Source organism: Blennius ocellaris, assembly GCF_963422515.1.
Source record: "Blennius ocellaris genome assembly, chromosome: 1".
NCBI lineage: Eukaryota > Metazoa > Chordata > Actinopteri > Blenniiformes > Blenniidae > Blennius > Blennius ocellaris.
The window spans coordinates 2,457,141-2,484,711 of NC_137650.1; the positions used below are offsets into that span (position 1 = coordinate 2,457,141).

Genomic DNA, 27,571 nt, shown 5'->3' on the forward strand with positions numbered 1-27,571 from the left:
TTGGCCGTTTCAGTGAAAACCTGTCCGTTGTTCTCCTCAGGCAGTTTGTCTCCTTCATCACAGGGTGCTAACAGTTAAATATGTGAACAAAATCTGCTGTAAAATTCCACATGGTGCATTAAACACATATTTACTGGCTTTTGCACCACCCAGATATCTCTTGAAAATATGGCAACACATCAACAAAGACGTTTAAGGCAGGAACTGTGGCAGTATTACCACCAAAGGCACAGCATATCGAGGGACAGAGCGAGAGAGAGAGAGAGAGAGAGAGAGAGAGAGAGAGAGAGAGAGGAATTGAGCAAAGACGAGGGGAAATCTGCTGTGGTGTCAGTGGAGATTGACTGACGATCAGGGGCATCATAAAATGCCTCCCCAGAGCCTGTTAGCTAAGGGGACACATCAGAGAGTCGGTCCCTGAACCCGGGGAGCGTGGCTGCTGTGGAGCGAAATGAAAGCAAGCTGAACAAACAGAAACAGCCCTGTTAGGTTTGATGTGTCGGCCACACTGGGCTCTAATCTCATTACCCGCAGTAGAGAGAGAGAGAGAGAGAGAGAGAGAGAGAGAGAGAGAGAGAGAGCATTTTTAATGCTGGCCAAATAAAACTGCAGAAGAATGCAACTCTAGCCAGTGATTGACAGGATTTTGAAGCAGAGAGGGAATCATAACACACACTTGATCAAATACATGGCAATTAGGCCCAATTAGAGCACTTGAGGGCCAGATACACATCTTTGTAACATGTCCATCTTCACAAAGAAATTTGAGCGACGGGACCGACAGTGCACAGTGAGAGCTGATGTTGCTGTTAATGTGGGCCGAGTGACCCACAAGAGATTTTAACAGCGGGAGAATTTTCCACAACACCCTCCTGAGATCATTTCTATGGAAATTGGCTTCAGCTCCGGAGATGTGAGAACACTTGACTACACTCGGGCGTCTCATGAGCTTGCTCTGACCCACCGCGACACACATTTTCAAGGACAAATTGTGGTGTTGGTGCTTTTAATTTGAATCACGAAAGAAGAAAGAGAGAGAAGGGAGGGACACTCGAGAGGCTGTGGAAAAATGCCCCGTGGAGCTGAAGATCATTTGGGCACATCGAGGGAGAAAAGGACTCAATAAAACTCGGAATGTACTCGATGAAAGAATGATAAACCCCCATCTAGGTGCACTTCAGTCCAACATTACGCCCATGCTGGGATTTTACCCACCTGAGAAAAAGATATATTGAGCAGCCTCTGGCATAACAATAGGCCATTTTGAGAGGACGGCCCGGGCAGAACTGAGGAAAGAAGTAAGGAATCATCTTGTTTCCTCTTCATTGACTCCACAATAAGCAACACTATAACACTGGCACATTTCTTTATATTTATTTATTTGGGACTTCATTCACAGTGGCTTCAAGACAATGTGTGCAATGATGGTGAAGACAGGATTTATTTCTTCTTTAAGACTACGATTGACCAGCCGTCAGCAAAACAGCTACTGTGTGCTGAACCAATACAGGAGATGTACCAGGACTCGAAGGAGATCACTGACAGAATCAATAAGAGCTGCTCAGGATAATAAACCTATGGTAATCCCATAAGCAAAAATGTCTGTAAAGAAAAGAAAATCATTATGTTGAATGAAGCAGCATCAAGCAATGTGGCACACTCAGAAGGTGAAAAAAAAAATTTAAATTTGAAGGGGGTGGAAATGTCTGTGGTTACTAAAGTTTTAACACAGGTGTCTGATTTATACGGATCCTGACATTAAGCTGTTGTCGGTTCTGTGTTAGTGCACACTAATGGATTCAGAAACATGGCAACCATGCACAGGAAGTGAAAAGTCCCCCGAGGATAGCCAAAGCACCCCCATAGCACCCCCAAAAATGTTTACTTTTTAAAAAAAAAAGTGGTTTATTTCAAGTTTTTCGAGGTCTGAAGATTATAATTTGTTGCCTGGTTAATTAATAACTACACCAATAAAACATGTATTGGTTTTTAACTAAAAAGCAGTGTGACGTGATTCAGCCAATCGCTGAAATGAAAACTTGCAGTGTGTTTTGCTTCCTGCTGCTGTTGAGGCTCCATCAGTGACATTCTCACGTTAAAGGTTCCATTCAGTTGTGTGTCTAAGTGGCAGGCTTGTAAACCTTTCATCTTTATCACACTGGATGATTATCTTTTGTATTGTGTTGCGTAATGTTGTTTTAAATAACAGATTTTACTGTATGTGCGCGACTGTCACGTGCGCGGTGCGGTGTGCATTTTGTCGGCGTTACAGTAGTAATAAACTAGAGATCCTTAAACTCCCCAGCAACATCCCTATGAGACTCAGCACCCGCAAAATGATCATATCTGGCGTCGCCACTGCTTCAAAGGTTGCTTTCTGTGCCGGCAGTTATGCCACATGATTTCTCCCTTTTCAGTCTTCTGCAGTCATGTGACTTTGTGCCTTGCTCCTATTGGTCATTGAGCTATTAATCTGTCCAGAGCAGTCCTGGATCACCAGTAACACACAGGATCAACACACTGCAGTTCAGGACCAGTGATGCCGGCAAGGCATTAATAAGCAGTGCGCTACACTCATATGACCACTTTTTTCAGTAACCAGTAATCTAACGCGGTACTATTTCCAAACCAGTAATCAGATTAAAGTTACTTCTCCAAGTCACTGTCTGTTACTATTTTGCATCCAGCAGGACGAGTTTCTTGTCTGCAAAGCCGCTTTATTATTAAACAGAACCGACCTCCTCAGTTCTCTTCTGAATTGACACACAGACACACACAGCGCTCACCTGCCCCGCCCCCTTCTCCCCTCTCAGCCAATCACAGGCCAACCCACTCTGATGGTGCGTCAAGTAACACAAAAGAATTGGAACCAAACATCCTCATCAATAAACCTTAACATTGAAATACCCCCCCCCCCCCTTTATTTTTTTTAAATTAATCAACCAATGTAAGACTTTACTTGTCTATGGGGTGGGGGGAGTTAAAAGGTTGCATAGAGCAGGCAGTGAAAATAAATAAAGAGATAAATCGTGCAACAACAGATGACCACAACATCTCTAGGTAAATGAAGACCAGTAAAACTAACAATCTGATAGTAAAACCATGAGTCAGATATAAAAACAAAGACTGAATGACAGAGGTTAAATATGTACCAGCAGGTGCAGGAGGCCGGGCTCAGAACTGAGCTTTGGGTGGAACCGGTTGTCATTTTTATGTTGAGACAGTGGGGGTGTTGTCGGCAGCTGCTGAAAGCAACTAAAAGGTTACTTGTAATCTAACTTAGTTACCTTTAAAAGAAGTAATCAGTAATCAGATTACCTTTTAAGGTAACTTTGGCAACACTGTCAAGGGCAAGACCTGAAATGTCTCATTGTCATTGCTATGGACAGGGTCCCTCTGGGCCTGATGCTGGACCAACACATTGTGTCCACCCAGCGTGCAAACAGAGCGGATCAGGAGACAATTCCAAGATGGAAAACAATCCGTCCCAATCCGTTCTGTTTGCTGCATGCCTAAAGTGACAAACTTCCTACAGTTTCCATTGTTGAATGCCTGTGCTCTCTGAGCTCTCGGGTTGCACCACACTGAGAATGGTTGAGAAACACAGATATCAGCGCACTTTCACTTGGCAAAATTGCTATATAACTGCATGCAAATATAAACAGTGTACTCGACAAACACTTGCAACAAGAGCAGACAACATCGGCGACTTTTGCCTGGGCAAACCTTTAAATCCAGAGCACGACTGACATGCAGTCTTTGTTTTTCGGCTTTATTCACGTTGAGAAACACTTGCATGGATGCTCCTTCAAGGTCAGGCTTGAATACTTATTGATGCTGGATCCAGTATTATGAGCCTCTGAAAACACCCCTTCATGTCACTGAAGTCTATTTTCAAAATATCTTGATGTGAATTGTTTCAGGCATGCTGCTCCCTCTCAATTATGAATTAATAATTGCCAAGTGAATTACCTATATAAAAGTACCTCTTCATAAGTGATGTAATTCAAATGCAGCTTTCCAGGAGGACACAGAAGTAAATACATTCAAAAATAGTAACATGAGATGCTTCACACCTCAAGAACACTGCAGCGATGTGTTTATGCAATTTCAGATCATGTGATACTAAAGGGGTTTGGAACGGAGTGGAAATCAATCTGAAACACCCATCACTCGTCACGTGTGCATCACTAAGCCCTGAAGTTGCCGAACGATTCAGTTACCGAGTGTTGACAACACCCATCAACATCAACCGCTGCATTTGTCCCAGATTAGAAATCACTTCCCAAGCTGGAGTTGGGAGGAGCAGATGTCTCACCGAACCCAGAGCGGCGCCGTCAACGCCACTCTCGTCTCCAGTCTAGAAAGATGGCGGCCCATATGCAGTAATTCATCTTTAATGGAATAAATAAACACACAGGCCTCAGCAGACGAGTGAGTGGGGAACACACACCATCATTAGTGTCCGTCTATGTTTGTTTTTCTACATGCAAGCAGATTCTGCATATCCTGTCCGTCTCGGGGATTTGGCAGATGGTTTTGAATATTCACATGTTCACCATACTCTCTTTCTGGCTGAACACGTCATGCTTGTGCCATGCATGCTGCAGACAAATGCAATACTCTGCAGATTTATTAAACGCTGTTGTCAGAAGGAAAAAAGCTTTTATTTTTTGTTTTTACTGAAGTTAAACTATGCAAATGTAAATTATCTTTAGTAATAAACGCTTTCCCGATAGTTTGTTTTCAGGAATTACGGGTCAAGTGTATTATTTGTTAATGTGATTAAAGCTGCACTGCTCTGAGCCATTCCAGCACCACTTCCAGGCGTGTGGATTTGCCACATTTGCTCCAGTGAAGCCTGCGCTCAGTTTAACCTCAAACATCACACCACCATCAATCAGTGAGGGGAGGGAAATACACTGATCCCTTCAAAACCTCCTCAACACAACATCGCAGTGAGCAACAAGTGGTCCAGATGACGTCCTCAAGACGTCATTTCCTTCAGTCTTTAAGACATCTTCACGGAGACTGGAATGAAAGTTTGTACGCCTTTCCTGGACATCCTGGTCATCCACGTCTTGTTTGGACGTTTATATGACGCCCAGGAAAGACGTAGCAAAAACCTTTCATTTGGACTCCCTGAAGACATCTTAAAGACTGAAGGAAATTATGTCTTAAAGACGTCATCAATAAACATCTCCGACAGTTCACTTTTAAATGGTGTCTATAATGTCTAAAATGGGAATAAAAACTAAACTAAAATCACAAGAAAGTGGGACTAACAGTTTAAACAAACTGAAATAATGAAATTTATAGAAAAAAAATTCTTTAAAATATAAAATAAACATGCAAAACGGCATGTAAAAAGAGCCAAAATGGTTGAATCAGTTAAGATGTCAAAATTGTCAAAACAATGCTGAAAAAGAAGGAGAAATCACAGCTGAAAATCTGATGAAATGTCTACCATCTTTTATTGTAATTCAAACTTTAAAAATATATGTAACACAAATAAAAACAACAACTTTTGTAGGTGTATCAAAGCGGCATTTTGTAAGCAATGTTTCATTTTAAAATACTTTGCAGATCCAAATAAATTTGATTGGGTGAAAAGTCATAAAAATGTCTTTTGGTCATAAAGTATCTCTATTTTCGCCTCCTTACATTGTTCTAACTGGTTTCCTTTATTATTTTCATTTCTGTGAGGATGAATCAAATTTACAGTGAAAGGATGAAAGATGCTGATGGTTCGATCCTTTTTTTTTTTGTCTTGTAGGGTGTCTCTTGCAAAAGTAATGAAGTTACATGATTAATAGTTGAATAGTTAGACTTCCCGTTTCTGTTCATGTTTCTGTCATAACCTGAAAGACAGAGGCAAATGTCATTTCGACATAAACATTTTTTAAGTGTAATTCAGAGTGTTTTATGTGGAAGCCAAGCATGTTATTGTATGATGTTTTTGATTACATAACACATGTAGCCTACATGACCTTAGTCATTGCTGCATCCACTCTATAAAATGGCATCATAACTCAAATCTAAATTTGTATATGCACATGTGTATCCATGTGTATGAAGAAAACCGACCAGCACCTTAAAAACATATACATCAATATTTTTTACTGTTTAAATTTGTACTCGACAACATTGCAAATCCTGTAATTATTACTTATATTAAAGTAAAGAAGTTGATTTTATACTTATTAAATGTACCTCTCCTTCCATAATGGATGCTTTTGCAGCCTGTAAAAACAGAACATATTAGAGGTTTATCTTCGTCAACCATGATGAAAAAAAGCTTCTATTCATTTAGAAACAAATTCTATGCTAGAGGTATTTGACCTACTCAGCTCTATGATTTACATACTTCATGTTTGCAAATTACCTTGTAATTTTGTGTCTGCATGTGCAAAAAGGAGTCATTCCCCTACGCATTTTCATTAAGAAATCTTTAAACTGAAATATCTTTGTCTACAACTTGAATAGAAGCTGAACAAACTTGGCTTGCAATTGAAAAACCACATATAATAATGTTCAATTGCAAATTTTGCCGAGTTGGAAAGAGAAAGGACATGCTGGAAGCTAAGGAAGATTTAGGTAGCGAGAGAGAAGGTGGCTGAATACAAGATTTAAGGCTCAAATTGAGCTCTGTTGAAATCCACTCTTCCTTTTGTAAACAGCACTCCGATTACAAGTAAATAATCTCATCGTCAAGCATTCAGCTGCATATTAAAAGATTCATTAGACTGTAATGGTCACATTTGATGACAGCTTAGAAGCACAGCCAGACACAATCTCTGTTCATGAGATAGAAGAGGGAAATTTAATTTGCACAGTAAAATAACGTCTCGGATATCAGCGACGCGCCATCTGATCGCTGAACTCTGTGTGGAATTTAAATAAATGAACGAAAGAAAATATGTGGCTACAAGAGTCTGCTGTGTAAAACATCCTGATCCAAAATAAGTCAAAGGTGTGAATGAAACTCACCATAGTGTACATTTGGATCCTGCTAATCCAGTTACAATAGAGGTTTGAGCTGCCTTATGGGTGCAAAACCCCCCAGAAGATGGACGATGCAGCTAAAGCCAATACAGCTGTGGTGCCACGATTTACATAGCTGATCTAACAATCGGCATTTCCCAGCCCTGTCTCTTCTGGTGTGGGACTGTTGAGGATTGTGAGAGGAGCTCTGGGTAAACCTCTTTACCATGCAGATCTGAAGGGCTGGTGGCTAGAACGGCTCCCAGCTTGTCTGCTGTGGCTCCGACCCAAAGACAACTGCACCAAGCATCGAGCAAATCCTTCAATCCACAGATTAACGCTCCCAAAACTCTTAATCAAATAAGGCCATTAGCTCCATCACAAGTAATCTGGGCCTCCAGCACCCACAGATTGGGGCTTTTACTCAGCCAACAATCCCCTCATCATGGAGTCCCCATCAAAATTGCTTTTCCAGTGGGGCTGGAAATCCATGAAAATGACCAAACTGGATCAAAAGTCTGATCCCTTTTACAAGAAATGCCAAGTATGCACAGTAAGGGCCCAATTTGCAAAGACCTCCCCAAAAATTACCCACTTTAAAGCTCACGAAAACTGACTGCGGGTTTGCATTTTGCTGGTAAAAGTGAGAGAAACAACATTCAAACAGGAGGATGTCATTGAGGGTTATGTGTGTGTTGCTGCCATAGAAGATGATCTGACAAAAAGTTAAACACTGTGGACAAAAAACAAGAACAAACAAAATCAAGTGAATACAGCAAGAGCTTCAAAAGTGAACACATACTATGATAAAACTTGTACATTAACTTCTTCTGCAGGTAAAGAAACACTTTTCAACACAATAAGAGCAACACTTCTGCTAACGACTGACTGGGTTCAGTCCTCCCCATCAAACATATTAATCTTTCATCAGGATTTTGGTTAAATCTGCATTTGCTCTGCATCCGTTTCAAAACACCTGCCATCCAGCTCCTTCGCTGCAGACAAAACAACATGCTGCAGGTTTGTAGGACTTTCTAGGATGGAGAAAATCATTTCACAGGTATCAAATGACAAAATTCATCGCATTTGTTTTTCACAAGAAATGGGGAAATGTGAGCAACTTTAGTTAGTTTTTATATGTTCCAACAGATCTCTTTACACATGATTCACATAGCGAGATGGTGTGTTCAATACCAAAACTTGGAAAAGAAGCAGATAAATAATATTTTCCCTAGAAAAGTCCAAACTTGGAAGATTCCAGCCTTTGTAAACCACATTGTGTATGGTAAATTAATCTAACATCAGACCTGAAGCTGGCAAATAGCCAAAGTATCCTTGAAAAAAACAAAAAAAAAACAGTCTTATCACTAAAATATATGATACAGCTTTTCCAAAGGAAAACGAAATCCCCAAAATATATGCAAAACTTTCAAATGACTCTGATATGTCCATGCATCTGCCAGCCGGCTGAAGACAAATGATGTCTCGCCTCGGGACATCGCCTTCACAGTCCGATGCTCTAAAACATCTCTGTGCAACAACTTGCCAAAAACGTTTAACTTGCTATAAATAGGTAATCCAACATTATGGCATGGTGACACATATTTTACTCCATACAATTATTTTTTTATTCGATTTTGTCACTGTCAAGATCCTGCAGCTGTAAACATGAAGAAAGAAGAAACAAAAACCCTGCTGCTCATTTCAGACGATTCATGAAGCATGAAAGATGAGGTCAAAGAGCAAACAGAAGGATTATTTGAAGAACTGAACCCATACATCATTACTAATTCAGTTAAAATGAGATTGAGAAGGAGTCTGATGAATACACTGAACCTGCAGATTTCATCAAACAATAAATTCCACCACAACCTTTCCCGTCTGCACTTAACGGGAATTCATGCATCTTCTTCCAAACAGGAAGTCCGCATCGTCCCATCGAAGCTTCCACTGACAGCTTTCATAAACACTCCCAACCACCGCCATCCGCACTGGCTTTAGCATTCGGCGCTAACTGATGATGCGAGCGGAGCACAACAGCTACAGCTCACCCTGAGCCGGGGTGAAAGCGCAGTAGTAGTCCTTACCTTCGCAGTAAGTAGAATCCCCATGGATGGAGGCATAGCCGCTCTTGCATTCACACTCTGCTTTAGTATTCCTGTTTTTACACTCCGAGTTTTCTCCACAAATGAGTCCCTCTGCACAGAAGTCGTAACCTGAAAGAGAGAAGCAAAGGAAAGCCTTAAAATTTGCCCACTCAAGACGGAGGAGAAAGTTGTGTACGGACACGCAGATGTGCTTGCAGAGCTCATGCACCGATAAAAGTACAGGCGAGCACAAAAGAGTAATATCGTGGCGGTCTACTGCTGTACTGTGGACGACGGGGAGCCTGATATATAAATTTACAACTGCGGTAAATCTGATGCAGGACCAAATACTGAAAACTGCACAAAAGTGTACAATCTGTCAGCATAAAACAGTTTGTTTTTCAGGTTCCTCTTCTGCATAATTCATTTAAAAAAAGCATCTTCAGCAGATACAAGCTGATGATTAGAAAGTTCTCTGGTTCAAATCTGGCTGACAACTCGTCGCTGTGGGTCGCTGAGCAGGACCCTCCACATCCAGCGTAAAACTCCAGCAGTTGAAACCAAACTTGTTTTCTCAAGAGATAGACAGCGATAGACAGCGATAGACAGAGATAGACAGAGATAGACAGCGATAGACAGAGATAGACAGCGATAGACAGCGATAGACAGAGATAGACAGCGATAGCGATAGACAGCGATAGAGATAGCGAGCGAGAGATAGCGATAGCGATAGACAGAGATAGACAGCGATAGACAGCGATAGACAGCGATAGCGATAGACAGCGATAGACAGCGATAGAGATAGCGAGCGAGAGATAGCGATAGACAGAGATAGACAGCGATAGACAGCGATAGACAGCGATAGACAGCGATAGCGATAGACAGCGATAGACAGCGATAGCGATAAACAGCGATAGCGATAGACAGAGATAGACAGCGATAGACAGAGATAGACAGCGATAGACAGCGATAGACAGAGATAGACAGCGATAGACAGCGATAGACAGAGATAGACAGCGATAGACAGCGATAGACAGAGATAGACAGCGATAGACAGCGATAGAGAGCGATAGACAGCGATAGCGATAGACAGCGATAGCGATAGACAGAGATAGCGATAGACAGAGATAGACAGCGATAGACAGCGATAGACATAGATAGACAGCGATAGACAGCGATAGACAGCGATATATAGCGATAGACAGCGATAGACAGCGATAGCGATAAACAGCGATAGCGATAGACAGAGATAGACAGCGATAGACAGAGATAGACAGCGATAGCGATAGACAGCGATAGACAGCGATAGACAGCGATAGACAGAGATAGACAGCGATAGACAGAGATAGACAGCGATAGACAGCGATAGACAGAGATAGACAGCGATAGACAGAGATAGACAGCGATAGACAGAGATAGACAGCGATAGACAGCGATAGACGGAGATAGACAGAGATAGACAGAGATAGACAGAGATAGACAGAGATAGACAGAGATAGACAGAGATAGACGGAGATAGACAGAGATAGACAGAGATAGACAGAGATAGACAGCGATAGACAGCGATAGACAGCGATAGACAGAGATAGACAGATATAGACAGCGATAGCGATGGACAGAGATAGACAGCGATAGACAGCGATAGACAGCGATAGACAGCGATAGACAGCGATAGACAGCGATAGCGATGGACAGAGATAGACAGCGATAGACAGCGATAGACAGCGATAGACAGCGATAGCGATGGACAGAGATAGACAGCGATAGACAGAGATAGACAGAGATAGACAGAGATAGACAGCGATAGACAGCGATAGACAGAGATAGACAGCGATAGACAGCGATAGACAGCGATAGACAGAGATAGACAGCGATAGACAGCGATAGACAGCGATAGACAGCGATAGCGATGGACAGAGATAGACAGCGATAGACAGCGATAGACAGCGATAGACAGCGATAGACAGAGATAGACAGCGATAGACAGCGATAGACAGCGATAGACAGCGATAGACAGCGATAGACAGCGATAGCGATGGACAGAGATAGACAGCGATAGACAGCGATAGACAGCGATAGCGATGGACAGAGATAGACAGCGATAGACAGAGATAGACAGAGATAGACAGAGATAGACAGCGATAGACAGCGATAGACAGAGATAGACAGCGATAGACAGCGATAGACAGCGATAGACAGAGATAGACAGCGATAGACAGCGATAGACAGCGATAGACAGCGATAGCGATGGACAGAGATAGACAGCGATAGACAGCGATAGACAGCGATAGACAGCGATAGACAGAGATAGACAGCGATAGACAGCGATAGACAGCGATAGACAGCGATAGACAGCGATAGACAGAGATAGACAGCGATAGACAGCGATAGCCAGCGATAGACAGAGATAGACAGCGATAGACAGCGATAGACAGCGATAGACAGCGATAGACAGCGATAGACAGAGATAGACAGCGATAGACAGCGATAGACAGAGATAGACAGCGATAGACAGCGATAGACAGAGATAGACAGCGATAGACAGCGATAGACAGCGATAGACAGAGATAGACAGAGATAGACAGCGATAGACAGCGATAGACAGCGATAGACAGCGATAGACAGCGATAGACAGCGATAGCGATGGACAGAGATAGACAGCGATAGACAGCGATAGACAGCGATAGACAGCGATAGACAGCGATAGACAGCGATAGACAGCGATAGCGATGGACAGAGATAGACAGCGATAGACAGCGATAGACAGCGATAGACAGAGATAGACAGCGATAGACAGCGATAGACAGAGATAGACAGTGATAGACAGCGATAGACAGAGATAGACAGCGATAGACAGAGATAGACAGCGATAGACAGCGATAGACAGCGATAGACAGAGATAGACAGCGATAACCGCGGTCCAGTCAGAAGGTCAGAATTTTGCAATGCAGCATCGACTGTTATGATTATTGATCTGTTCTGTTTGTGTTCAATATTTAACTGCTACCAAACAGGTTCTTAAACCCCGTTTCAACATGGTGCCAAACATTTTTATTTTCCTATACTGCCAGCCCACACAGTATTGTACACCTTCAATACTTTGGCATCTAAAGTGCGCTTCACATTTTATCATGTTTTACCGTGTAACATCGAGTTTTGGACATCAGAATGTGTGAGCAGCCATCACTACTGGTCTGTGAGTGTATGTATAACTGATGAAGTGGTAAAACACACCATCAATGTTATACGAGTCTATTTACCGTATTAGACCTTATTTACTCCATTTTGTATTTACACAGTAACAGCAGAAACTGTGAAAACAATGTCAGTGTCATTGGGGCCGTGAGTTGCAGTGTTGTTTGCTTTTGTGGCAAAACCAGACACACATGTACAGAGAACAACACCCTGTAAACATGAACGATGGCGAGCACGCGGATATTCATAGGAACCGAGTTGGATTGTTATCGCGGTGACTGTCAAAACTACCAAGTCCCAAGATAATGTGGACACATTGTTAGTATTTACCACATGTGTAGTTGCGGCGTCTCAGAAAAGTTACATTTTCTTCGTTCACATGGAGGAGCATTTTTAGAAAAGATGAGTTTTCAGTGGCTCCGAGCAATAATCCCACTTAAAGTGAACCCCAAAACACAACACACGTTTTTGCGTTTTCACTTGAAAATCTTATCATGTAAACAGAGCCTTCATTTCACTGTCAGCTTCCCTTTAGCGGTCTTTAAGATTAAAAACATGCTTCAGGGGAAGAATTCAGGTATTCAGGTAAGACTGTCCTACCTGTAAAGACCAACAGAGTAGTTTTGCACTATTTACATTATAGCTACGGTATGAAGTTTTATTTTATGGCATTGAGCTTTTATTTTGGTAACCATAGCAACCGGAAGTTCGGTAACGAAAATGCTTGATGAACGGAGAAAAAGATGAAAGAAAAGGTTCACGGTTACAAACGGAAAAGGTCACGGAAAACGTTTACAACTTTAAAGTTTAGCTTCAGTCAATTGGAGAACAAGGTTTATGTTACTGAGAAATATTATTTGATCTAATTGAAATGTTTATCATAAAAGTGTAATTTGGAATGCTAACCGATGTAATAGCTGTGTAACGGTCAAAATGTTATTGTAATTATTGTTTATTTGTTGTTACACCCAGCTCTTGCGTTGGTTGATGACACGGACGGCAATAAAAGTAATTTACCACCAGTTCTGGCTTTCTACAATGTTGACTGGATGCTCCACTACCATTTGACTTGTATGTTGAGGTCACTGTACACCCCACAGCTTTTAGCTTGTTCTTGTTACTTTTGCTGTATAATTTCTGACTGACAGTCACAGGTGAAGTTGTGTGCCAAAAGTTTAATGAGCTGACAAATACATCATATAAAAGTGTTGATTTGTTTTTACAACTTCAACCATCGATTTGGCTTGTTTTCATCCCAGATGAGTTTCCTGCTGCAGGGATTTGAACCTGGGCTGCCCACACTCAGGGTCAAGATGAAACCTGATAATTCCAAGAACAAATAGCAAATGAATACCACTTTGTACAATTCAATGTCATGGAGAACTGGAGCAAATCCCATCTGTTCAATTTTTCTTTCACTACTGACTGATCAGTATGATTTGGTAATTGATGAAAATGAGCAAATGGAATACAAAAAAACGTAAAATGTTAGGGATTATTGAATTTAAGTTTTTAATGCCTCATAATCTAGTTTGTTCAGTTAGCAGTGTATATTATAGTCTTTTGGCTGTGATATTTTCAATATGAAGTTTAGATGCTGGAAACTTTTAATACATTGCTTTTAGTTAATTTTATTCAAAGATAATGAGCCTACTTTCAAAACTACTTTACAATATAGTAGATATTCTGATAGTATTTCAAGGAAACATAGTTTCATCTGATTTGATTCTTAGTTGGGTTTTTTTTTCACTTTGATAAAGGTCTCATAAACTACATTTCTGGTATTTTTCTGAAGGTTTAGTATTTTTTGAGGCTCCAGATTATTTTCTTATCAAGTACAAAGGAGGAAACAATGTTTTCGTGTGTTTATATCAGACCGTTAGAGCCAATCCAAACAAGACTTAGAACATGCTGAAAAATGTATCTGCAGGTACGACAGATTGCCTGAGAATTACTGACAATGAGAGGTAATTGACTCCTGTTCGATAGGTATTGGCTGAGGTATCCCATCATGCCTTGTAATGAGTGACAGATTGGCTGCACATAAACGCCTTGAGAGGCGCCGGCGCCCAGGGAGCCATTACACAGGAGAGAGCAACGTCTGCATTTTTCTTCCTCCGTCCAGCACAGAACAGTTTGTATATGTTGTGTGTGTGTGTGTGTGTGTGTGTGTGTGTGTGTGTGTGTGTGTGTGTGTGTGTGTGTGTGTGTGTGTGTGTGTGTGTGTGTGTGTGTGTGTGTGTGTGTGTGTGTGTGTGTGTGTGTGTGTGAGACAAAGAAGCAGAAGGAAGGAAGCACTGAGACTCTAATCTTTAATTGCCTCTTCTTACTGCATAAAGTCCTCTCTTTGCCAAATACTTTTCTTTTTCTCTCTTTTCTCCTGAACGGTACACATTTCCTCTCCTCCCCTCTCTTCTCTACATGTGTCTTATTCTTTCTTTACAACCCGCACAAGGTAGCACTGACGTACAAATGTCCCGGCTAAATTCACACGCAAAGTCGTTGTTTTCTCGCTTTTCAAAATACACCTGCAACCATCTGTGTTTGGAAAAGTCGCTGTGATCAGGCACATTCGTCCCACTGCAAAAAGAAGTCAAGCTGAGGCATTAAGTAAACATAAGTGAGCAATTACCCATATAATCCTGAAGTTTTATTTCTTAACAGTAATTTTTGCAAAGAATGTCATTTAAAGGACAATTTATACCGGGGCTTTGATTGCATGTTGAGTGTGCCGGGCTGGTCAAATAGTGCCACAATAACCTTTAAATTTAAACTTTAAAAGATTGTTGTTGTGGTGCAGAGTATATTATATGAACATGTCCATGTTTTCACAAATAAAATCACTAGCCAAAATTAATACAAAATGAACATAAAGCCAATTTTAATGAATCCTTCTAGTGCAAAATACAGTGAAAAGTCGAGAAAACTTCTCCTACAGCTGTTGCATTATGCATGTTTTTCCAAAGTCACCGTCACGGCGTGACTTTAAGGCTTTCATGGCAGCGTCACAAATATCTCAGCTCGGGTCTCAGTGCTGTGTTGTGTCCGCTACTCTCTAGAAATTTGGGTTGGAAGATTCTCTTTTGCGTTTTTACCATTTGCTTGGCGGTTTGGCTGAATTGGAAGAATCTTGCGGGCCGGTTGTGGCAAACTGGCCTCAGATTCTGACAATTTCGGTGCACAGATTTGATCACAGAATGGGCTCCTTTCCACGCACTCTCTCACAATGCTACTAACATTTGTAGGTCATAGATCTGACATGTCAGAATTTGATCCAGAAGGTACAGGATGAGCCAAATGAACACAGTCTGGTCATTACGTCTACTGACTCTGTACCAGTTACAATTGAGGATGGCCTTGTCTTCCATAGAGAAGATCTCAAGACTTGCCACAAAGAAGCGGATGTAATAATCATACAGCAGATGTTAAGGCAGCTGAAAGTGGTGCAAAAAGAATCAACATCATATGTCAGGACACAGCGGTTTTCATCCTCCTGCTGCACTACTATGCAAAGTTGAACCTGACTTGTCGTCTTACAATGGAAGGACCAAGTGCTGAACGAACTGCTACAGACTTTGGGGTAACTGCAAGTGAACATGGACACTTGGTTTCAAAAGTGCCAGCCACTCATGCACCTCCAGGCTGTGACACTGTGGCTCAGTGCTACGGAGTAGGAAGAGTGGTGCAGGACTGCATATTGTCTGAGGACATAGGTGACATCATTGAAAAAGCGATAGCTTTCATGGCTGCCTGCCACAAAAACTCAAAAACGTGGTGCCATTGAACATGTCTGCGGTCCGTGGAGAAGTCTGGTCACCAAGGATGGGCAGAAAAAGTGTGACAGGCTGCAGAGCTTAAGTCACTCCCACCTTCTAAAGAGGCATTTAAGCAGAACGTAAAGCGGGCGCACATTCAGACTGCCATTTGGAAATCAGCTCTCAACTCAGAACCCCCAGCATTAGATCCCGTCGAGTTCTGATGGGAATGTGACAAACATACGAGATGCTTCATCCCAGTGATATTACAACCAAATGTTCGCGTTGCTCCACCAGAGGTGCTGTGAATGATGAGGTGTGGTTGTGCTACAGACACACTGTTTGACAGCAATGTGTGGATGTTCTACAGCTCAGTTGCCATGCACAATGTTTTGTGGATGTTACGGAGAAGTGCACTGCCAGAATGAGCACACCCGATGGATTGATGACTGTGACAATGTTGTTGAAAGTGACTTCTTTGACGACTGAGTCAAACCAGTATTGGCAACATGCACCAGCATAAGTAAAGGAGATGTTCCGTAATGACTCGGATGTACAATGAAATTGATTTTTGCATATTCTGCACAAAATATTGGTGTGATCTTTACTGAAATGGCTTCATCTGATTATTTATCCCTGAAAACACAGCGATGGATACAAAAAATTATTTTGATACCATGCATAGTTACTGAGATATTGACAAAAATGCAATTTTCATAAATGGCGGCCATCATTTGCATATTGTGTGGATTCCCAGAGGATGAGTGGCATCCAGAGTCTTAAAGAGCACACCTCTGAGGTATAGAAACAGCAAAAAAACATTGTAGAGACCGCAATGCACACTTATTGGAAGGTAAAGGTGGCCTCACACATTTACACCATGATCTTTAGGCATGTGAGTCTCCTCGCTGAAGACCTCAGGTTGTCAGAACTCTATCATGTTAGCAGAACTCTTACTCAGCCTTCCTTAAAGCCAATATAGTAGGAAGAGAGGAAACACACAGTACATACACCTCCTCACCCTTTTTTTACATCTATCCATTATCCTGTGTACCGTATACCTTCCATCTCCTCTCTTCCTCTTTCACCACGCAGCTCCGAAGCATCATATTTCCCTCCCGACGCTGCTTGTGGCTTTCAGCTAAACTTCCTTCGTCTCCCATCCAATTCCTCTACTCCCCTTTCCCGTCTCATAAACACGCATTTTCCCTGCCATCTCTTTTACATACTTTTCATCTCCCTCCCCTCTGAACATGGCGAGGAGACACTCTGTCTATCTTAGCTAAACGAGAGTGCAATTTCCTCCACTCCGAAACCGTCCCCGGGATCCTTTCATTACCACTCAATAGCCGCCAGCCTCCAACAGTTTGTTTATTCAATGTATTTACTGAATTACCCGTGGCTATTTACCCTCTGGCACCTCCCTGCCAGAGCAGCAGGGTTCACGCAAATTGGCTCTAAAGCAGACAGACCAATCAGATATGATCGGTAACCCAGCCAAAAAAAAGAAGGAAAAAGCATTGACACCGAGTGGAAAAACATAATTATGGCAGAGGTACAAACCTGAAGCAACCACGAGAAACCACGGCTGTGTTTACGCCGATGGTGCACACACAATGGAAGAAGAAGAAGTGATTCACGTAATTGTAAAGTTTGCAAAGACAAGAAAGAAAGACGCACCTCGGCAGACGTTGCAGCACCTGCCATCAGGTAGGATCTGCTCGACGAGGGTGCAGTTGATCTCCGGACAGGTTTCTGTGACTTTCACCATCAGGCCGCGCTGGGACAGAAGAGAAGAGGAACACTCGTCTTAGAGGTGGGCGCAAATGTGTGGAAGTCTGTGTTGTTAGGTTTTTCTTTTTTCTTTTTCCCCAACTCGAACAAAGCAATGCAATTAGATCAGTTAGATGTTTGAAAATTGATGGGGATGTTTGGATTTAGAGTAGATATGGATTTCTTTTCGGGATGCACTGATACCACTTTTTTGTAAACGTACTTATTAAATACAATCAAGCCTAATCTGTACTCCTTAAGTAAACGCTATGTGAGGGCCATGCATAGATGCTACGAGACATGACTGCAGCTACAGTAGTATTGTAGACAATGTTTTAACATGTAGCATCGCTAGTATTTGAACACGAAACACTTCAGTGTGCAGCAAGTAGCGCTGACTCGGGGTAAAATCCTCCTGATACACTGAGCAGTTAAGTCGAGTGGCATCGGGCTGCTTGTCCAAAGGTCTCTGGTCAGCAAGTCTCTGGTTTATCTTTCACCTCCTCTTAATATTTTGACCGTAGATAATTTCGTCCTTACTGTCATTCGCATTATTATGAAAGAATCTCCAAACCGTAATACTCCCAGTGCAGTCCCGCCGACAACGGATAGCATCACACAATACTCGCTGGGCTGTATCGGGAATCTTTTCTGAGTGCAAGTTTGGATACGAGTACACCATGCAGTAAACCCAATACTGGTATCAGTGCATCCCTCATTTCTTTAATGGTTTAACAGAAGGATTAATCCAGATGTTGGAAGAGCAAAAGCAATTAACACCCAAAACAGCACAAAGATAAAGAAAAACGCACACAATAGAAAGTCATAAATACATAGAGTACATGATATTGAATGATGTATATGCAGCATAGCAGTACAATATAACAAACAGAGCATATGATAATATAGGAGCAATTTAAGAGCATAGTATGAAATAGTAAGTACTTTTAAGATAGCATAAAGCTCTACTTCCTCCAAACTTCCAAAACACCATCATTTCCAGACTATAAACTGCTATCTTTTTACGGGTTAACATGTTTTATGCCACCAATACATCTGTAATGCAATCAAGTGCATCATGTAACTCCAACCTTTGTTTTTTTTTTTTTTTTTTGGTGGGTGTGGCTTATATTCAGGTGTTCTTAATAGTCTGGAAATTACGGTATTTGCTATATAGTACTGCAATCAGTAGAATTGTAAATGTCTCAGAGAGTTATTATTACAACTTATATATGCCAACATTCAAACATGCAAAACTATTTCTGTTCATCTCTATCATAAAGAGCATCTGAAATCTCGCTACAGTTTTTTTTACGATTGTTTACACACTAATAGAAACAATTTCCACACTCTAGTCCAAGGGTCAAAACACCTCCACATACTGTCGCGACATTACACGCAATGTCTGCTTCACCTTTTTTGCAAAACATTACACACAGTGATTTGTACAACGCTACACACATTCTCACACCTCAGACACAGATAAGGATTGTGACGTTACTTCCTTGTCGTTACAAAGCCCCAGATTGCCAACGACCACACTAATGAACAAACTGGAAAATCACATCCACCAGGTGTGGAAGCACACGTGTGCTAATTTGGAAACGCAGCAATCAGGTGTGCGATAAGAGGCAGCAGGTGTCTTCAACAAAAATGAAAAAAAAAATGGATCACCAATGTGTCAGGGCAGCAAGGGGGTAACATCACCGTTTGTACTGCTATTACACAAAATGGGGGGGGGGGGGGGTCCACCACAATGCAAATCTGGGACCCTATCATGCAAACCTAATACTATTTCTTGACAGATTGCACTCGGGTGTCACAGCATTAAACCAAGTGGACCAGATGGTACATTGTCCTTTGGGACAATGTCTCGCTCCATCGGGCTGCTCTGCTCCAGAACCGGTTCCATGAGAACCTGAATTTGAAGTCTTACACCGTCCCCCATACCCCCCCTTCCTGAACCCAATGTTTCAGCATGGCGGTGGAAGGTACACGACCTGTGGCCCTCTGACCGTCGGCCCCTCATTCAGGACATGGAGCCTGTGATCATATGAAGCAGCTTCTGCAGGGTGGATTCTCACACGAACCAATGAAGACATAGTCTGTGATGTGGAGGACATCTTATGGCCTGATCCAGCCGGACGGACAGATGAGGAATAGTTACAGCATTCGTATTGCTTTTACAGTAGAGTCAAAGTGGATGTGCTTCATACAGTCATTTTTATTTGTTTGATTGATTTCATTGTTGGTTGATTACTGGAACTGATTATGGTAAGAAATACTGCAAGTATTGAACTAAATACTTGAAATATTCAGTCTGCAGCATCAGTGTTGTGCAGTGATTGGTACATTTATAGGAGGCCTATTTGTGTATATTCTCCCTGTATCTTAAACTACTCATGAAGAATGTTGTGGGTTTGTCACCATTTGTTTTGACATCTAAATTATCCCTTACATAACAATGTCTGGCCAAAATTCCAGCACATGCTATTTCCTACTATTATTTTTTTTTTTACAAATGTGTTTTTTATTTATCACTGGCTGCAATAGTATCTGATCATTGAGGACTGTGTTGGTTAGATGGAAACTAATAGCATTTTCACAAATATGTGTATATGTTTCGACTGAGGTGTGTCATTTTCCAAACAATCTAGGAACTATGCAAATTAAGTGTGGTGTTTGGATAATTGTGATTATAGTTTGGGAAAAAAGAACCCAAAATTGGCAACCTGCGTGTAAACAACTGAAAAAAACATGAATTATTTTGTAAATATATTCCTCGATTGTTTTGTATGAAGCTGCATGTTTGTAAATTTGTATTCTAAATCGCACTTTTCAAACCATTTAGTATAAATCATCGGATCTTTGGTGGCATTTCCGTGGGAAGTCAAATAACACATGTTCGATTAATTAGTTTTTTTATTGACTGGTATTTTTAGAAAAATGCCCCTTGGGTTAGCGGATTGTAATTAGCTAGATTAACTAATTACAACGACGCAGTTAGCTAAGTTTATTTATGCTTTAGGCAGAATGCATCAATTTTTAGGTATCTGTGGTGAGAGAGGGGATAAACACTGAAGTGAGCAGAAAAGACTGAGTGTTATTTGCAATCATTACTGTCATGTTGAGAGAAAAAGACAAAAAAAGAAAGCTAAATGAGCTTCTGACACACGGCCCTAAATATGCAGAAGAAAAGAAATATCACACAGCTCTTATATGACACATTACCACAGTAATGTTTGATTTTTATGTCCTCAAAAGCATGTAATTTTAGAAAAATGTCACAAATAGTCTTGAGAATGATCTATTTTGATAAGTTTTCTAATATTAGTCCGTCTGTAGTGACTTAACTGTGCAGAATTAATTGTAAAAGAACTGTCACTAAAAGCAGAATTGTATTACCAAGTATTAATAAACAACACATTTGAAATGTATTAAATCTTACTGACATAAAAGGATGCATTTAGGTGGGTATTTTAAGATAAACAACAAAACAAGAAACAAGGCTTCCATGACAACACACAAGTGGAGATACGGCATAAAGGCTGCCCACACTCATAAGGACAGCATGAATGCAGATAACAGCTCCGGTGCAGATATGCTCCAGCACAGGAGGAAAACAAAGGTAGATAACACAGTGTGTCGTCTCCTTTGGGCTTTCAAAACAGATACCGGACGAATACCTTCCGTCTGATTGGTGTACTGTGGCTTCTGGTAATACCCATAATGCCTTTCAAGGTCTCAAGTATTGAATCAAATCCCAAAGATGCCTTTCTCCTTCACAACTTCCTTCAATGTCGCACTCTTCTTAGAAACATATTAACTCATGTCATTTTGAATGGCGCCGTCACTTTGTGACTATTTTTCATTTATACCAATCGGGGATTAACCAAGTGTTAATATATTATTGTATTTCACTGTATTGAGGCTTTTTTTTTGTTGAAAGTTAAATTTAGTTCTTCTGTTCTTTTATTTTTTGACATTAACAATACTTGATTGTTATTCACAGAAATACGTCATTACTGTCATGCTGGCCAGTATCTGACAAGTCACCATATGTTTCACTGATATGTACTTATAGGTTGGACTATAACTTGCACAGGCATGCCATCTTTCCATCCATCCACCCATCCATCAACCATCCATCAACCATCCATCATCCACCCATCCATCAACCATCCATCATCCATCCATCCATCATCCACTTTGGGGTTGTGAGGTATGTCGTGGAAGGTTAAAGCTAAATGTGTTACACTTTAGATCACCAAAATATAAATAAGTAATTGATAGCATAACCTATTATTTTATTTGTCATTCAATCTGAAGCTTGTTTTTTCTCTCCGATTCATAATTCTTTAGCTTTAATTTGACTATTTCATGAGTTCCCAGGCAATATCAGCAGTTACTGTTAATTAAATTAAAATCCGACAACGGATCATTCGGGATCCTGAATGATGCAAAAATACTGACACCTTTGAATTAAATTACTGTGTTTTCCACACTATAAGGCACACCAGATTATAAGGTGCACCTACATTGATTGACATAATTTACAACTTTGTTCATATATAAGGCACACCTCATTATAAGGCACATGGAATAGACCAGTGGTCAATAATCTTTATAGCTCAAAGCCATTAGGTTACACTTTCCACTGATTCTAACACCCAGAGAGGTGCACACACTTTATTTTGATAGTCCTACCTGCAGCCTATGCCAGGAGGACACTACACACAAAACCTTCTTCACTGCTGGTTGACAACTTACAACTACCGGTAATAAACTAAACTACATGAACTAAGCAACAAAAACACAACACAACACAATTATTACCGACACCACAAACCAAATAGAACCCCCAATAATTGCATTTAAAACACCACAAACAGAAACTCCCATAATTCATTGCAGCTATCGGCTGCACTGAGGAGCTCAGGATGCAAGGCATGATGGGAATTCATGTTTTGTGTTGTTGGAGGTTATTGTGGGTTGTTGTTGGGCTTGGTGTTGTGTTGATTGTGTTTATGTGTTTTTGTTCCCCAGTTTAGGGAGTCATTATTTCATCTAGTTTATTTTGGTTTGTTAGAATGTTGGTGTGCAACCATGAGTGATGAAGGTGTTGTGTGGAGTGTCGTCCGCTCTGAAGATCCAGTTGTGAAGTTAGAGTTGTCAAAATAAAAGCTTCTGGTTGTTCAGCTGTCAAATAGCAGTCTGGAGTAGAACAATCGTCCATATATAAGGCGCACCGGGTTATAAGGCGCACTGGCAGCTTTTGAGGAAATTTGAGGTATTTAGGTGCCTTATAGGGCGGAAAATACGGTACCTGTAATAGTTTTTAGTGTGAACTACACATTTTTTTATTAATTAATTTAAAAAAACTTTTTTTTATATCTATCTATCTATATATACACACTGTACATACACACTATATGTCTAACTTTAGTTGTTTTCACTCCCATTACCTGTGAGCCATTCACAGAGAATGTCTTCACTCCAGGCTGTGAGGGCGAGAGGCCGGGGACACAGTGTGGAGCAGGAGGGTGACACATCACGTCAGTGCTCACCAGAAACCCAACACGCCATGTGACAGTCTCTCCAAAATTAGCTGCACAAGCTCAGAAACAACTGCAAAATGCATAGGCCTGTTGTGATCCCAAGCGGCCGCAGCCTTAAAATAAAGCACGCTTTGACCCCTTCTCAGAATAATTTGCCCACAAATTGGTCATTTACTGGCGTTTATATCCAGGAGCGAAGATAGCTGTAATTACTTGAAACAAAGGCTTACAAACAGTATAATGATGTCTCGGGGTCTCTGGGGGCTAATAACGAGTCCAGGAATCCCTCTGTGGTTCTTTGTAAGCAATTATATGCACAGAACACTCATTTTCCTCTTAAAATAGAGTCTTTAAAGATAAATGGCTGCTCAGTGGAGAACACTCACCTCTGTTACATACTGAACGGGAATAATGACTTCAATTATAATCCATGCAGTGATGATGCTCTAATTCAAATCAGGCCTTTGTGTTGCCGTGTTTCTAAGTTATTCTAATAACCTGGCTATCTCACCATTAGGGCGAAGGAGGAAAAAAAGAGGCAGATTGAACAGATTGTGGGAGGGTGGGAAAACTAATAAGGCCTGATAGCTAATTGAATAACACACCAAGTCGACCACCACACACAACCACAGCACGTTGTTTTAACACAAAAGAGAAAGCCCTGCCTGGTGATCTGACTGCAGAATAGCGGCTAAATACCCGAGAGGGCCGCACAATGGAAGAAGTGTTACCTTGCATTCCCTGCAGCTCCTGGATAAAAAGCGCTGGCCTTCAGAAAACGTCTGTCCCATGTAGGTACATTTAGCTGCAGGCAAGACAAAAGAGCATTACTTTTTTTTCTAAGACTGTACAGTATGTATTTTTAAAAAAAAGATATTTTGAACAACAGTGAGAAATACTGTGCAGGGGGAAAAAAAGTTTCAAGCTTGAATTTCTGCATAGTTAATTCCGTTAGAAACAAAGTTGTTCCTGGCTAGTGTGCATAAGAGGAGAGGAAATGTAACAGCGCATTAAGAATACAACAGAGAAAAGCCCTTCTGCATATTCCTCTGGTGATAAAGCATAAATAGAAAGTGAAGCATATGATATGAAGTCCTGCTTTCCTCCTCTCCAGGGTGCAGGACTGGTGCTGCTCCGTCGCAACTCTGGAGTGCTGCTCCCCTTGTTCATCTGTGCCAGGGCTGTGATGTTCACAGGGGAGGAAGAGGAGGGAGAGGAGGGAGAGGAGGGAGAGGAGGGATGGTGGGAGGCGGCGAGGAGCTGGAATTATTTAAAAGAGGCTTCTACTTGGGGGATTGTGTGTTCTTGCAGTGCAGTAAGGGAGTCCCAGCTGTCCAAGGAGCTGTGAGCAGTTACCAAACTCTTGTGTGTTTCATATTATAAACAGTGCTCGCATTTCAGCTTCCATGGAAATCACAACACTGTGATCTTTGCTCTTACAGATAGTCTAATATGGCTTCATTTTGAAAGAACACAAAGGACAAACAACCCTGGTGTTTCTCGGTTGGTTTTAGTGTATTCTTGCAGGGAGTCCTTTAAAAACGGACACATATGCTCACAAACAGTCATGATGCAATTTGTTGGAATGTAATTGAAACTTTTATTAAAGCTTTTATTAAAAATGGCACTATTGACACCAGGGGTGTCAAACATAAGGCTTGTGGGCCAAAGCTGACTCGCAAGAGGCTCCAATCCAGGATGCCTAACCACCAAACACATGGTAAAATATATACCTATATCTGTAGACATAGATTGTTCTTAACAAATGACTTACCATTATGTCAGGGTGAGTTTGTAAAAAAATGCATAATGCAACAGACATAGGAGGTGTTTTCTAAACATTTCACTGTATTTTGTTGTATTTAAAATTTGCTTTATGTTGAGATTGTAGGGTTTTTTAGTACTAATTGCTTGGGTTTGCAAATAATATCAACATTTTCATCACATATGCACACTATAACAACAACAACAACAACAAAAAAAAGTTTAAATTCAAAGGTTATTATGGCACTATTTTATAGGTTTCAAGATGAAACTGTGCTGTAAATGTTCCCTAAACTGCAATGTGTTTCACACCTCCGGTATGCGCATTATTACACACATTACCTCCCAGAATACAAAGTGGCATTGCACTGTTGTGCTTCTAAATAAAAAATATTGATGTGTCAAACTAGAAAGGATAAAAAAGAAGGGACAGAACGGTTCACACACAGAAGACTAACAACAGCAATGTACAAACTAGCAGGTTGAAAAGTGAACATGAATCCAACGACTTTCACATTTCTCACTGTCACATGGTGCTTTAAAAAAAAAGATCTAACTTACTTCAATAATAGCAGATACAAAAAAGAAGGTATTCTTTTGGTTGCAGCACCATGACAGGTTATTGAAACGACTGCCGGCCACTTCTAATGTCCTTCCTCCTGCCACAAACTAAGGTCCCGCCAATAAAACATGATTCTTACCTGATTTACCACCAAAGGGGGACCCAGTCAGAGCAGATATAAAAATACAAGCCTTTCTAATTCCCATTTGAGCAATTTTCTTGAAATAACGGCACAATCTATTAATAGAAGGCAGTTAGAATAACCTGGGGGAAATATACAAAACACTTTTCTGCACTCGTTTTTAATAATCTAATGGGTTAGTACTGCAAGTAAATTGAGCCATGCACTGCAAGTATTTTCAACCCATAAATGAAAACCCTCTTATTTATTTCCGTTGCACTTTGCTTTTAAGCTTTTAGCTTTGAAAAACCCTTCAAACACGACACCACCATCTAACTCTTGAACGCAGAGAGTGAAAACATCTGCACATAAAGGATGAGTGACAACATAAAGCACTGAGGAAAGAGGGGAAGCTTGTGGAGTAAAAGAAGGTTGTGAATATCAGTTTCATGCAGACTGAACATTTGCAGCTGCTACTTACGTCTGCACATCTTGCAACAGGTCCCTTCGACGTGCACCGGCAGCAAGTCGTCAGAGCAGTTCGCTGGAGGACAGAAAATCCTGCGACACTCCACCACACCATTCTGTGGGAAAATGCACTTTTCTCATTTATTTTGTATTTAAAAAAACAACAACATGCAAACATTAATCAAAAATCCAACCACAGTTTGGTGTGCAGACAGCTTTTACAAAATAAAAAATACTTTCACATTCATCTGTATGTGAATTTAGATTAATTTGAGCTCTTAAGTGTCAAGACTTTGCAGACCAATGCTAACCCATTCAGTTGTACCCTCAAAACTACCATCTAAAACTGAAGGCTATCATATTCACAAATAAAAGGCAATTTATGATATCATACAATCAGAGAACAGGGTCATCATGGAGCTCATACTGAAACCCAGCAGCGTGTCGATAGCAGGTAGTTACTCATGCCCTGAAGGACAGGTTTCTTTCTTTTTTTTTTTTTTTGAGGTTGATATCTCTCTCTGCGAGCGCCTCTTCATTTCATGAGTCATCGCAAGCGATTCCCCCAGGACGCCGTGGTTATCAGTTAATGGCATGTCCACAGGAGGAAATCAGACTGACTAAACTCCACCATGTGCTTCATGTGCAACGATGCAGTAAGTCTAATTCCCCAGGGCCCGGGATGGCCTGATTCAACACATTTCAAAGTCGGGCTCCTGCATATGAGTGCAGGCAAGGCTCCTTTATTAGTGGGGCAGTGGCGTGGAGGTGGGCAGGAGGCAGAGGAGGATTTTGCACAGGCTGGATAAGAGGGAGGTGTGATGGGAAGGCAAGTTAAAGAAGTTATGTGTGGGAGAAATTGGGGAGATTTAATGATTTCCATCATTACAGAAAAAAAACCTGCTTTCAGGTCATTCTTAAATACATTATGTGTCACCAGAGTGTGATCTTAAAACTATTCCAGATACGACTGTTCAATAAATGTTGCCACTGGACTCTACTACTACTACTACTACTACTACTACTACTAGGATTAGATTCCACATCGAAGACAACAAATAACTTTCTAGATATAGACACAGACCTAGTAAAACTATTGCTCTAATTTTGAAGGCTCTGGCTTTCATACACTGATTTATGTCACTGCCAATTATTCGCTTCGCTGTAATGTTCAGGGATCAGAGGACCTGGGATTCAAGCATCTAAATGGAGGGATTGAAAACAATCATGTTTTGGGTCGTTGTCAAGGTCTTTCATTCATCTATCCAGGGACGTGGTGGCGGAGAGCTTGGCGAACACCCTGC

General features: G+C 41.1%; 1 protein-coding gene across 1 annotated transcript in view; it reads right to left on the reverse strand.

Moving 5' to 3' along the window:
* The window catches only part of LOC308132332 (protein kinase C-binding protein NELL1-like), a 446,993-nt gene that overhangs the window by 252,785 nt on the left and 166,637 nt on the right, over nucleotides 1-27,571 (reverse strand). Inside the window, 4 exon segments of the mRNA XM_080499395.1 lie at nucleotides 9,072-9,200; nucleotides 17,702-17,801; nucleotides 24,084-24,157; nucleotides 26,281-26,383. Coding sequence (XP_080355521.1) covers nucleotides 9,072-9,200; nucleotides 17,702-17,801; nucleotides 24,084-24,157; nucleotides 26,281-26,383 — 406 coding nt within the window.